Genomic DNA, 15,000 nt, shown 5'->3' with positions numbered 1-15,000 from the left:
ATTTCTGACTAATTAAGCATTCAATCAATCAATCAAGTTACAATAAACATGACATTTCAGGTATAAATCACTGATCTTTTAGACTGACATTTTTGTTCTAAATTACATTAAACGTTCACATAATGCCAAAATATTATAGTATTTTATTATAGAATCAATCTAATATATATTCCACAGTGCAGTGGTCCATTACATTAAATACATGCATCAACAGCATGTCAAGAATTATGCACTATTGGAGATATAGTATGTGTCTGGGTTTTACTTTAAATCCTGTTGTCTTGAGTGTTTTTATGCACCTCCTTGGCAAAACAAATTACACAGCTCAGAGTCTAATATTTTACATGTAGATCCCTCTTACGATCATGACATATTAGTAACATTTTTTTAAACGTTTGCCCAAAATAGGGAGGGAAGGTCAAAAGAAGAGCTGTGTCACGATCATAAAAGTTTAGTTAGTTTACATACAAAAACATGCGACTAATTGCGATTATGTAATAATTATGACAGGCCTAGTGTAAGTGTCAGAGACTCACGGTGGCCTGTCTTCCAGGATCAGAGCTGTGGTGGAGAGGGGCTCAAACTCCAGGTTCCTCCTCTTCCCCGCAGCCACAGGGGGGCGCTGTGAACACGGCAGTTCAGATGAGCCCTTCAGCTGGTCCTCCTACACAGAACAACAACACAGGAACTAACGTCACTTATAGTCAAAGATGATACTTCATTGAGGAAGACAGGCCATCCAACACTGGATGGTAGGGAGTAGGGATACTTTCGAATCTTAACAATTCCCTCTTTAACGTTCCGATTCCTTAATGTTTTTTTTTCTTTAACGATTCCTTTTTTTTCCTCCATATAATTTTTGATTAACAAATTCAATCAATACTGTAGTAGTATTGCATACATAGTATTGTAGTGGTTCTCAAGGACCAGAGATCCTCAGGGTTACTTGGAGGGGTTCCAAATGGACCTTACAGGTCTGTAACTCTGAGAGCGTACAAATGGAACCTCAGAGTGTACAAATGGAACCTCGGAGAGTGTACAAATGGAACCAAATGGACCCATTTGTACACTCTCAGAGATATGGTGGTCCTTGAAATTAGAACGTTTGAGAACCCCTGGTATTGTAATTGTATAGCAGACATGTAGTCCACACAACCCTACCCAAGCTTCACCACTAGGTGGCGAAATGGTACACAAGTCGTCTCTTGGTGCTAGAATGCTAGATCATGCAAGAGTGGTGAGCTAGGACAGAGGAAGGTCGATAGAAAAGTTAGTTTTTCTTCCGATTTGTCTCTATGAAAAATGTAATTTTAGTGTCCAAATGTTCTAATGATGTGTGGCTTCTGGCTTGTGAACACTGGTGTATGTGTATATGTGTAGGTATGTATGTACACTATACATACCTACAGTTGGGCCATAATTTATGACACAACCAAGCAACTGTAAGAGCTGTGTGTGTGTGTGTGTGTGTGTGTGTGTGTGTGTGTGTGTGTGTGTGTGTGTGTGTGTGTGTGTGTGTGTGTGTGTGTGTGTGTGTGTGTGTGCGCGCAACCACACAGACGCTGTCTAAGCAACCAAAAGTGCACAAGTGTGCATTTTTTGTGCATGTGTATGCACTTGGATCTTCCCTATTTAAGCCACAATGCGTGTGTGTGTGTGTGTGTGTGTGTGTGTGTGTGTGTGTGTGTGTGTGTGTGTGTGTGTGTGTGTGTGTGTGTGTGTGTGTGTGTGTGTGTGTGCGTGCATGGTGTTGCATTTGGCAGAAGATATGGACAGCTGTTTAATCCTTTAATGCAGTTCAGTAAATAGCCACCAGGGAAACAACTTTCCACTGGTTTTTCCTACACTTTAGTCACAAATCAAACACATTCCAATCCAGACTGCATAGTTCAAAAAAGGCTATAGTAACACACTTGACTGGAGAGACCTCTTAATCTTAGATGTGTCAATAAGTTTTGATTTTCTATTGGCTAGGTATTAGACCGGGCTTAGTATATGTTAATATAGCACTTTTTAAAGCCTATTGTACTCAGCTTGTGGTGCCGATATAGTAATGCAAAGCTGAAAGAACTTCAGGTGGCATATAATGATGCATTTTGAATATTGCTGAAAAGGTGGAAGGGTGCAAGTGAAAAGCAAGTCTTTTGCACACCTACAAGGCGACAGGTGTGTAAAAGATCCAACGAGGGCACCACTGAATGAAAAACTCCCGTCCACTGTCTTCAAATGCAAAAAAAAGGATTTAACGGGAATACAACAACGTTTCGGTCTGTTCCGAAACGTTTCCCATTAAATCCTTTTTTGCATTTGAAGGCAGTGTGCGGGAGTTTTTCAGTCTGGACGAGTGCAAATGACATGTTTGTGACCAGTAATTTACCAACCTTTCATGTTGTATTGAGGAATTGTACGTATAGATGTGTGTAGAACGGGCGACGCAACCTTTTTTATGCCACGACCCCACACGGACCCCCCTCCCCTCATTATTAAAAATCACACCCAGTGTCAAGTGAGCGTTGTGGTCATCACAGTGGTCATCACAGTGATGGAAGCTCACTTAAAAAAAAAAGTTTTTTTTTTAAGTGCATAGTCCTATTTATAGGTTATTAATTTCATCATATGTCTCGCTAGCCAATCACAGTGTTGAATAGAGTCAGCCAATCACAGTACAGCTAGGGGTGTACTAATGTAGAGGGGTGTGCTATTATGAGCCAATCACAGTACAGCGAAGGGTGTACTAATGAGGTGTCCCAACCCCACTTATAGGAGCGGCTACACCGCTCAACAAAAAAAAAACAGTCGCCACCGGCACCTTCCCGTGACCCATAGTTTGAGAACCGCTGGTGTAGACTGATGGAGTCAAATGATTAAATAATGTGTCTTAACAGGGATCACAGAGTGATACAAGGTATTCCTCGTTCTTCTGGAAACACTGAAGGCAAAGTTTTTAAATGATCTGGGCTTTAATGGAGTGAAATCTGTCTGGTACTCAGGCTATCTCTGTGTTGTTGTCTGTTTTGTATCTCAGTTTTTATATGGACCTGTTGAGTCTGAAATCAAGTTCATCTGTAGAGCCGTGGGGTACTGCGCTCAGTGAAGTATAAAGGGTTGTTTCTGTAAGAACAGATAATCTATCTCACCTCCCCTCTCCTTCCCTCCTATCTCACCTCCTCTCTCTCCTTCCTTCCTATCTCAACTCCTCTCTCCTGTGTGACGTGTCCTAACATCTGTGTTGTCTGGCTGACTTTTACCTCATGACTCATCAGGCTGGAGTCACACACACACACACACACACACACACACACACACACACACACACACACACACACACACACACACACACACACACACACACACACACACACACACACACACACACACACACACACACACACACACACAGGTTCTGAATAGTCAAAGTACATTTCCAAGTGTCTTCCAAGGTGCTAAGTCAGAGTCTTTCTATCACCTTCCAACAACCGAGCTCAGCACTTCTCATGGCAATCTGCTCATTCTGCTCCTTTTTGACCAAGGCTTGAGGACCATGCAGGCTTAAGCAAAGATTAAAATGTAATTTAGATAGCATGTGATTTAGACAGATGCCAGGTTTCTTTGTTGACCTGGCATCCTATAGTTTGTATAGTTTCAATGTACAGATTATTTATTGATATTATAATGTTTAGACCAGGGGTTCTCAAACTTTTTTTATACCACAACCTCATAATATGAGGGATGATCTTTAAATATCTTTCTATTTTTACCCAGGTGTAAAGAAACAAACATCAAATCTATAATATGGAACAAAGACAAGACATTCACCATTCAGTGAAGTTGTAAATGGCACAGCATTAAATATTTACATTATTATAGATCACTAAAATCCATGATTCCATGACTAAAAATGGGGTATTTTGATTACATTTCTGTCGATTAAATAATAGATTCACAATTAGACCACTAGTTATATGACCATAGGTCATATAAAAAAACATCATGAGACCAGACGAAGCATTCTTCAGATGAGCTGCTATGCTCCATGCTTCAAGTCATATGATCATCAGCTACATGCTTCCCAGAAACACTAAACACTAACAGAATGGTTTGTACTCTTTGAGTCTCTTACCGTAGACTCCGCCGGTCATCACATTATTGGCTTAGGAATGCGAGAAAAACTAAAACATCTCCATGAATTCAAGGCTCCATGGGGTGAGTAATCAATATAAAAAAAGTCATTTTGGGGGTTAACTATCCCTTTAAATCTGACTTGCCTAAACCTGCAGACACAATTATATATTTTTTTAATACAGAATGAGATCATCTCAACATCGGTTTATATCGGTTGTCGGCCATAACAGCAATTATTATATCGGATATCGATATCGGCCAGAAACGTCACATCTGTCCAACCCTAAATTTGACCAATGTTTGACCATTTTTATATTACAGATAGCTGATTACTTTTGATCATTATCAGTAATTATGAATTTTAGAGGTATAATAGAGGTATAATTTATTATTATACTTAATAATTAAATAGTCACTTTAGAAATGTGCAGATAATCAGTAGTGTATGTTGGTTTGTTTACCGTTGAGAGAGAAAACAATGTTGTTCATTAAGCAAATCATCTGGGGACCACCAATTACCCATGTTTTGACCCAATTAATTGATTAATCGTTTCGTTTTTTTTTTACTACTTAAGACTCTACAAGCTCACATGTCACATCGTTCGTGACTGGTTCGGTAAAGCTGGTCAGATGGTTTTTGGTAGCTGGTCAGTCTCATTCACACACATACAACATCACAGGTCCGAATCCGGCTGGATGGTATTGAATGAGTATGTCTTGTGTAATGAGTGAATGGATTTCTGTGTGTGTGTGTGTACTCGGGGGGGGGGGGGGGGGGGGTTGGGCACCAGCTGGGGCTGCAGCTGTGGAGAGTAAAAAGGGACTGCCTAGCAACCCCCCACACACACACACACACACACACACACACACACACACACACACACAAAATGGTCAAATCAATTACATCCCCTCTGGTCTCTCTCTCTCTCTCATTCTGTCCATCAGTTATTGAACAGTATTCTAAAGGTCTTTACACGCAGGAAGCAACACACAACGCCTGCGGTCTCGCTTGGATCCACAGGGTTGGGCTGCACTTCGAGACCAAGATTCAGCAGCATCTTCACTGATTTACCTGACTAATCTGTTATGGTAAATGGACTGCATTGATTTCGTTGCTGTCGGGGCAGAAACCTCTTATCTCCATATTCTGACTTTTTGTGTATTTTTCGTAACGCCCTACTTGATCATACATACTACAGTAAGTATCAAAAGTAGCAGATCAGCAAGCTCTTTAGAGCTTGTAGATCAGCTAATTTTGCTGTTTTTGAATTTGAAAAAGTAACAGTTTTGGACGTATGTCGAGGTTTCCACCCGGCAGAGACGATATAGTGCCTTTCTAGTCTTTCAGACCCTTCAAAAGGGCTTTACAAAGTATTTCACATTCACACACACGATGGCGGAGGAAGCCATGCCAGGCACCAACCAACCGGCTCAGCATCAGTTAGCAGTGTCTTGCTCAAGGTCACTTCGACAAGAGGAGCCAGGGATCGAACCCGGAACCTTTGGATCTCGAGACGGACGCTCTACCTCCTGAGCCACTACCACTGTTATCATCAGTAACCTCAAACCAGCGTTTGAGAGAGTGTGTGCGTGTCTGTGTTTGTATTACTATACGGACCAAAAGAAAAAGTGTTTTATGGTTGAAAAATATTTTTAGAGAAATACGTTTACAATTGGGAAAAAAAGGTTTAGGTTGGGGGTTAGATTAGACGCGTGACGCGTTGTGAGCTTGCAGATCTGCATTTTTTTTGCTTTAGGCTTACGTTTAAAAATGGCAATGAAAATAAATGGCATTCATAAAATCACTGTCTTAAAATGTTGATGTCCTCACAGGCATAGCACAAATCTGTGTGTATGTGTCTGTGCGCGTGCGTGCGCTGGAGTCTGTGCACGTGTGTAGTGTACCTGTAACTGTTGTGCGGTGGGACTGGGAGGGTCCTCCTTCGACGTTTTCCCGAACAGCCGCCACCCTGTTGCGTTCTGGCATGGAGGCACCTTGGGCTCTTTGGCTTTCCTAGTGAACAGACTCCTGGAGAAGACAGAGAGACGGAGAGATATAGTGAAAGCAATACAACTGATATTATAAACCAGTTGAACCAGGGAAATGTGAGCTGAATGGAGAGATCAGGGATGCACAATAAAACCTTTCAGCAATGTGACCCAGAAATGGGTGAGCCGCGCTTGTTGTCGCCACCCAAAGCCAATGTAGTGTTTGTTCCCTAGGAATCTCTCAATAAGACACCATCGCCCTAAACATGTAGTGTTGTTGTTAGAAGCAATAAACACAGAAGAAGAACCCGGGAGGAAGTGGACTAAGAAAGGGGTGGAGACAAACCGAGTTCCTGTCTGTACACAAAAAAAGGAGATGGTGCCCCCTCCTATATTGTTTTGCCGAAAGGGTTCCCAGATTGATTCTCTAGTGACCAAACTTTGGGTCTTGACCCGCAGCTTGGGTACCACTGACAGAGAATAAACTATATCAGCGAGAGAGAGAGACTGAGGGAGAGAGCAAATGTGTGCGCCTGTACGTGCAGGAATGTGGAGCTCTCAAACGCCACATAATATTAACATATTATTTTAATCAAGGACATGAACAACTCATGATCGATCACATCTGATTCCAGTGAATAAACAGAATATGGATCCATGATGTTGTTGAACTGTGTTATCGTGGACAATATGGAGGGCAGGCATGCTGAATATGAAACAGTTTCATATCATCTTCCAAGTCTTGGAGTCCAGCTGCCCGTCTGTGTTCCTGTCTGCCAAACTGTCTGTCTGCGTGTCTGTCTTTCAGCCCGTCTTCTTCTATATCTGTCTATCTGCCTGTCAGCCTGTCTGTCTGTCTGTCTGCCTGCTGAGACAGCTGAGCGTGACATTGTGTCCAGCTGTTGATGTCTGAAACCATCAAAAACATGAAATGAAACCCATACGAGGATTTGAACCATCAACTGTTGACTTCCTGTATTCAGACTCACAGTGAATCGTTGGGGCTGTTTCCTGTCTCAGTCTGATGGAGAAATGGAAGAAGAGGGACTTTGTTTGTTCTCTCACACACACACACACACACACACACACACACACACACACACACACACACACACACACACACACTCTCTAAGGCAACACACACTAAGGCAACACAGACTGTCAATTAGTCAGGCAGGTCATTTAGCCTGTCAGTCACACAACAAAAGGCTGTAGTTATGTGTGAAATAGGAGGATGTGGGTGATCTGTAAATAGACACACGGTGGACTACTGCCAGTGGTGGAAAGTAACTAAATACATTTACTCAAGAACTGTAGCCTACTTAAGTACAATTTTGAAGAGGTACTTTTACTTTGCTTCCAATATTTCCAATACTTTTACTTCTACTCCTCTAAATCTCAGAGGCAAATATTGTACGTTTAACTCCACAACAATTATTTGAAAACTTTAGTAACTAGTTACTTTGTAGATTTTGATTATAAAACATACATTAACCACTTCAGCCTTAAACTTTGGCTACCGGTATTTGAAAATAGCCGATCTACAAGCTCACAACGCATCACATCACAGCGCGTTGAGGTTGTAGATTGTCTATTTTCAAAAGATTTTAATACATTGTATGATACCTTGTGAAACGGGACATTCTGCATGAGTACACAAATGGCACTTTAAGTATATTTTGATTCCAATACTTTTGTACTTCTACTCAAGTACATTTTTAATACAGAACTTTGTAACAGTGTTTCTACATTGCAGTATTGATACTTTTACTTAAGTAAAAAAGTAAAATCCCAGCAGCAGTGGGAAAAAAGAAATCCCACTGCTGCCCCGTCCTGTCCTTATATGACAAAGACAAGCACTAATAAGAGTCACCACAAGGGGATCAGCAAATGGCAACTGCAGGGTAGCAAAGAGCAAAACCACTTTCAGTCATCTTTTTCAGTGAAAGGGATACACTTGTGGAATGCCTTACCAACTGAAATAAAAAATAAAACTGATCTCAAACTATTAAATGAAAAGGTAAAATACTGGTTGAAATCAAACCAAAGCTGACAACACTAATATGTTATGCACGTTTTAAACCGTTAACGTCATTGCTTTCATGACAATAATTTGTTATTGCTTTTGTGCTGGTTTAGATTAGAGCTTCTTGCATGTGCTTATTATGATTGGATTATTTCTTTATTTTAACTAGGTACATGTTTATATAGAAAGGCCTAAACCAGGGACATGGGTCGCAAACCCCACAATGCAAAGGTTTCAGAGAGAGAGAGAGAGAGCGCGCGAGAGCGAGAGAATGATAGGACAATAAAGAGAGAGAGGCCAAGTAAGAGGAATCTGGTATGGGAAACTAACTGTACTGACCTCAACCACAAAACACTGCACAGAGTCATGCAGACAGCCCAGAGGACAGTGGTTCTCAAAGTGTGGTCAGGGACCCTCTCAGGGCTCCTTGGGGGGGTTCCAAATGGACCCTTACAGGTCTGTAATTCAGAGTGAACAAATGGAATCAAATGGACCTGCAAGGGTCCATTTGATTCCATTTTGTACACTCTCATAGTTATAGGGGTTCTTGACATTAAAAACCTTTTGAGAACCACTGATCCAGTACATAATGCAACAGATGTTATGCCAGTATAAAGGCCACAGAATTGTATAAAAAAAAGTTTCAGATGCCACATGACAAGCACTTCCAGTCATCCACTAGACCAATGGCAGTGAGAATAAGTAAAGTAATAAAAGTAATAAGTTAAGAAATGGCTAAGTATGTATTAATCATAGATAGCACCCCTTTGAATGTGCTGTGTGCATTGATTGGTCCTACATCTAAATAAGATGTATGTACCTGTATATCGTCTCTGTCGGGTGGAAACCGCATATGTCCAAAACTGTTACTTCTCAGGATTCAAATAAAAAAGTAGCTAAAGTAGCAGATCTAGGTGATCAGATGTATGATAGACTTACTAACTTAGGCCTGTTGCCCGTCTTCCTAAACACAATCACACACACACACACACACACACACACACACACACACACACACACAAACACAAGAATGCACGAGCGCGCACACAAACACAGTTGCAATTTGGTCTGCTTATTTCTTTGTGTCACTTAAAATTTCACTTGTTCATCCTGTATGAGTTCTCTCTCTCCTAATTGGATAACATTTGTATCCTGACCTGAAAATGCAATTTCTGTTTACTAAAGAGCTGGAGAGACAAGTGGACTCCCATTACTTGAAAATCTCTCTATAGCATTGATTTCATTTCCATTGATGTGGGAAGGGACAGCACATATTAATGAACACCACACATACAATGGCGTGTAAATACACCAGATTTAGCAAGAATGCTAATTTCCATCCGTAGTCCCCATACAGAAAACAAGCAAAATTATAAAAAAAAGAGCACATACAAACATTACTGAAAGGGTACAAACAGAAGAGGAACAAAAAACTGTAAAAAGGCATTGAATATCTCAATTTAAAGCAACATTGAGGAACTGGAATCGCTTCCATCACATTTTGGAACAGTTTCACACTGTCAGAGCTGGTATGTGGACTTCACAATACCAGTGGTTCTCAAACGTTTTAATTTGAACATGTGACATTTTTCAACATGGAAACGATTAGTAGGATTATGACGATTGTGCTCAAATATATTGCGATGATCTCAAATACCGGTAATTTGGCGATTATGTAATAATTGTGAGTTGTGACAGGCCTACCGAGGTATGTAGAAGAGCATCTCTGAACTCTGAACACCTCTAACTTGGAGGCAGAATGGCTACAGCAGCAGAAAACCACACCACATGCCACTCCTGTCAGCTAACTGTAAGAACAGGAAACTGAGGCAGCAGTTTGCACAGGCTCACCAAAATTGGACAATAGAACATTGGTTCTCAAACGTTTCAGGCCGCGACCCCCCAAAATAATCATATTTGAACTGGGGACCCCCCCCCCACCATGACAACACTTGGAATTGTAGGAGTTGAGGCATTATAAATATTGCAAAACTAGCTGATATACAAGCTCACATGTGCCTATTTTCACAAGTTTGGCTTTGCCTCTTTCTTGGATATTTGACAATTTGGCCGATGTTTGACCATTTTATAGCATAGTTTGAGGCAGCAATTGTGTTATTTTTATTTTATAGGCATTAACAAGGTCTTACAACAAGTCCTCAAATTGTCACTTTAGACACATGCAGATACCCTGTACACTTGGTTACTGTTGAGTGAGAAAACAATGTTACACAAAAGGTTAATCATCTGAGGATCCCCCCAAAACCATGGGGATCCCCCCAAAACCATTTGGGGACCCCCGACTCACAGTTTGAGAACCACTGCATACAAGATTCCTTGTAAATCATAGAGACGGTTGTGCGCGAAAACCCCCAGTAGAACAGTCGTTTCTGAAATAACCATGGTGGCACCAACAACCATGATGCCACCATAACCCATTCAATCCGGGAAGCACGCATCTGTGTCATTGTAAATTTGAGCTACTGTATAACCATTATTTTATACTTTGGCTATTCAAAAATAGCAGATCTACAAGCTCGAAACAAGGCGATTTTGAGCTCGTCAATCTGCAAACTTTTGCTATTCTAGAACATAAAAGCAACAGTTTTGGACATATGAGGTTTCCACCCGTAGAGACGATATACATACATCTATTTTAGATGTCGGACGAATCATTGCACACAAGCACCTTCAAAGCACTTCAAAGGGTGCTGTGATTAATGCACATGATATGCTATTTCTTAACTTACTTATTATTCTCAATTCCTTCTTTTGTTATTGTTGTGATTGTTACTAGAGGAACTGAAACCAAAGAATTGTACTTGTGTACATCTCCAAATTCTAACTTTATTTTTCTGCCCTACTTGATCACAAGTTCCAAAGCTTTGGAGCTTGTCATTCTGCTGCTTTTACTGTTTTTCAATTAGAATTCTGAAAAGTAACAGTTTTGGATAAATGAGGTTTCCACCCGACGTAGATGATAATGAGAAGTAACATACAATCTTTGAGAGAGAGAGAGAGAAAGACTGTTAGATCAGTTACAATGGAACTGGGGAGTGATTAAATAGAGGATCTGGTTTCTCTATCTACATCTCTCCTCTCTTGTTCTACAATAAAAGCATACATATATCACATGATCTCAAATTACATCGCCCACTTTCCTCTCTCTCTCTCATTCTCTCAGTTTAACCCATTCAAACCGGGAAAGCATCCGTGTCCATTTTATACAAGCGCTATGAGCTTGTAGATCTTCTATTTTTAAATTGTGGAAAATGTGTGCAAATCTTCGCTTCTGGGGATTCTACAAATGTCTTCTAAAACAGTTTTTTTTTAAACTTATGTTGCTATAATATCAGTGGTTCTCAAACTTTTTCATGTCAAGGTCGCTTTAAAAATCTATATCCAAAGATTTGCACTAAAGTTTAAAAAAAATACCTGCATTGTACACAGGTGTCTGTCTCACTACATTGTAGCATGCACCATACAGTATCATAGTATCAGTATCACTGCATCCTAAAGGTATCTGTCTCACTGCACCGTACACTGTGCCTCACTGCACCAGCATCACACAGGTCTCTCACTGTATCGCACAGGTATCTGTCTCACTGCATTGTACATGTGTCTCACTGCATCGGGTGTCTCACTGCATCGCATCACACAGGTGTCTCACTGCATCACACAGGTGTCTCACTGCATCGTACAGGTATCTGTGTCACTGCACCATACAGGTGTCTCACTGCAATGTACAAGTGTCTGTGTGTCTGTGTGTGTGTGTGTGTGTGTGTGTGTGTGTGTGTGTGTGTGTGTGTGTGTGTGTGTGTGTGTGTGTGTGTGTGTTGCTGCTGGTGTACCCTGTGTATATTCCGCGGGGACACATGTGTTCCGATATTGATTGAGGCTGACAGAGAGGATAGCCATGGTAACCCACAACACCACCACCTGTCTCTGTGTGTGTGTGTGTGTGTGTGTGTGTGTGTGTGTGTGTGTGTGTGTGTGTGTGTGTGTGTGTCTGCGCGCGCGCTTCTGTGTGTTTGACTGTGTGCGTGTGTGCATGCATTGTATGCACTAACCTGGTGAAGAAGTCGGCAATCCCGAACCTCTTTGGCATCAGCTTGTGTTCCGAGGCGTCGTTCTGTTCCGAGAGGTTGTCCGGGGCGCTCTGCCGCCGGCCGCCCGGCTCGAACCCCTCCTCTCCTCCAAAATAGAAGCCCCCTCCCCCTCCTCCCTCTTCGGGTGACAGCGGCGTGGCATCGCAGCTCAGGGACACCGACACACTGGGGAGTTTAGTCCTCAAAGTCTGAGGCCTGGTGGGCAAACTGAAGTCTGCGTACCCTTCTCCAGAGTCCTCCTCCACCTCCTCCTCCTCCTCCTCATCACCTTCCTCCTCCCTGGGGCTGGGCTCTGTGCCGTGGCTGTCGCTGGTGAGGTTGGAGAGGGTAGACGCCGACGGACAAGACGAGGGGGGTTTGGCACTTAAATCGTCCGGGGTGGGAGGGCCCTCCTTAGAAGAAGGAGAAGAAGGGTCCAATGCCTGTTCCTCCACCTCCACCAGGGAGGAAGGAGGGAGCGAGAGTTGAGTCGTTTGAACGGTCTCCTCTTCTTCCCCGGCGGGGGGCTCGGCGGAGTTCGACTCTCCCCTGTGGTTGTTTTTGTCGCCGCCACCTTGGCTATTCACACACGACCCGGCGGGTACGCTTTCTTCCGGCGATTCTCCGTCCGGTTGACGGTTTGAATCTCGCTGCACGACACAGACCACGTCGAAGGGGACATTCGTTTTGTTCTGCGAGAAATACTCCTCAGAGTCGGAGGAAGAGGAGGAGGAGGGGTGGTCACGTGTAGCGTCCGCCACGTTCGGAAGGTGCAACCCGCCGTTTGCTAATTTTATTATTTCCTTACCGTCCACGTCGCACAAACGACCGACAACCACGGGTTCAGACTCAGAGTTTGTCCGAGGGTCCGATAATAAAGCGTCCCTGTGTTGTTTGCAGGGGGACGTGTCCCCGCCCGGCCCAACGCCGTATCTCAGGTCGTCCACGTCCCCGTTGGGCAACGTCATGTCCGACACAGGCAATGATTCCACCCCACCACCGGCACAGTTCCTCTCCGGGTGTTTGCCCTGCTCACAGGGCAGCAGAGCGTGGGCGAGGGAGGTCACCGACTCGGTGCCAACACCGTCTGCACATGGGGTGTCCCTGTCCCCGTCCCCGTCCTCCCCAGCCCATACACCACTATGGTCCATGTCAGAAGACGGAACCGCGGGCGGTGGTGCCATTCCTGCCTCCTTTGCTGTACCCGCCACTCCATCTTCTCCTTTTCCTCCCTCTCCTCCTTCCAGAGATGCCATAATCCTCCTCTCCTCTTCCTCCTCCTCCTCCTCTGGTGACTCAGTGAATCCGTTGAGGAGGAGGAGGTCTCCACCGGCGCCATGGTCTATGGCTGAGCTCACCCGGCTGTCTCGCGCTAGTCGCTCCTCCTGGAAGAGGCATTTCCTCCCCTCCGCCTCCTCCTCCGGCGCTGAAACCAAATCCAACACGATGGTGTCGTTTCCGTCCTGCAGCAGCAGGGCCGGTTTGCTGCAGCCGTCTCTGTTTACATTCCTACCGTTGCTGGTCACGTAAATACGACCTTTCCCCGCTTCTCCCTCTTCTTCTCCTTCCACCTCCTCTTCCTCTTGACCCGGGTAATCCTCTGCTTCCTCCTCCTCCTCACTCCCCGGGTCTACATCCACCCCAACCCCTCCGTCACCCTCCTCCTCAGTAACGGCCGGGTGTGTGTTGTTGTGGACACTGCGATTGATTGATAGAATGAATACTTTATTAGACAGAATTGCAAACAGCATGAGGTACAACAGTCAAACAACAAAAAGTCTAAAAGGACAACACAAATAAAAGTCCTGGTGGCTGGTGGACTTGTTTCCATTGAGGCCCTATGTATTCAATTCATCAACTTAGCATAAGAAAATACACCTAAATACAATATCATCACAAATATAAAACACCATATGTACAGAGTAGAAAAAAGTCCAGTGGACTTGTTTCCATTGAGTCCTATCTATGTATTCAATTCATCAACATAGCATTAAAAATAACACCAAAAATACAATATCATCATCACAAATAAAACACTATTATGTACAGAGTAGCAAAAAAGGGGGGTGGGGGGTGGGCAAATGGGGTCTTTAAGGGAAACGTACCGCTTATTATCGAGTGTCAAACCTTCCCCTTCTTCTTCTTCCGTCTCCATCATGTTGTCAACCTCCCTAAGGAATGGACACGGAGGCGAAGCCACTAGTCCCCCCCAGGAGGCGAAGCCTCAGCCCCGGGCCGCGGCTCCTCCGTAGCCCGGTGCTGAGTGCTGCTCCGACGGCCTAGCTCTCCGGCAGCAACGGGTCCTCCTGGTGGTGTCGTCGTCCCCGTCGGTGGAAGAAGAACAGGAGGCTAACATGCTAATAATGATAACTCCACATTATTATAACGTTAAACGTTCACCGCGCGGGGGGATGTTTAATAGCGTATTCTCGCGTCCCGTTTCTTTCTTACTGTGTCATAATGTGTTAATACGTGTCCTTTTAGATCGGTGTGTTTAAGAAGGTTTTGTTTGGTGTTAATTAAATCCCTCCGGTGTGTGTGTCTGCAGCGCGAGCGCTCCTCCGGCCACGGCTGGTCGCCATCTTGGAAAATACCCCCACGGTCGGTGTTGCCAGGTTTGTGGGAAAGAAACAAGCAACGGTCTATGAAAACAAGCCCAAAAGAAGCAACTATAATAATATATATATATATATATATATATATATAGCAATAATAATAATAGCTTGAATATAGGCTAATAACATGAGACCTTTAAACCTATATAAATCGGCTATT

General features: G+C 43.4%; 1 protein-coding gene across 2 annotated transcripts in view; it reads right to left on the bottom strand.

Moving 5' to 3' along the window:
- LOC311059264 (uncharacterized protein) overlaps nt 1-14,800 on the bottom strand; it is a 30,343-nt gene extending 15,543 nt beyond the window's left edge. Inside the window, exons 1-4 of one of the 2 annotated variants that reach the window (XM_084077016.1) lie at nt 14,331-14,800; nt 12,208-13,923; nt 6,028-6,151; nt 537-664 (exon numbers count right to left, since the gene is read on the bottom strand). In XM_084077016.1, the coding sequence (XP_083933142.1) occupies nt 537-664; nt 6,028-6,151; nt 12,208-13,923; nt 14,331-14,383 (2,021 nt within the window). In that variant the 5' untranslated portion in view covers nt 14,384-14,800. Of the gene's footprint in view, nt 1-536; nt 667-6,027; nt 6,152-12,207; nt 13,924-14,330 lie in introns of both variants that reach the window. The other variant, XM_084077017.1, reaches the window with a different exon arrangement.
- Between the last annotated feature and the right edge of the window lie 200 nt (nt 14,801-15,000).

This window comes from Gymnoscopelus microlampas (genome assembly GCF_963454915.1).
Source record: "Gymnoscopelus microlampas genome assembly, chromosome: 13".
Taxonomy (NCBI): domain Eukaryota; kingdom Metazoa; phylum Chordata; class Actinopteri; order Myctophiformes; family Myctophidae; genus Gymnoscopelus; species Gymnoscopelus microlampas.
This window is presented reverse-complemented; position numbering and strand designations above follow the sequence as displayed.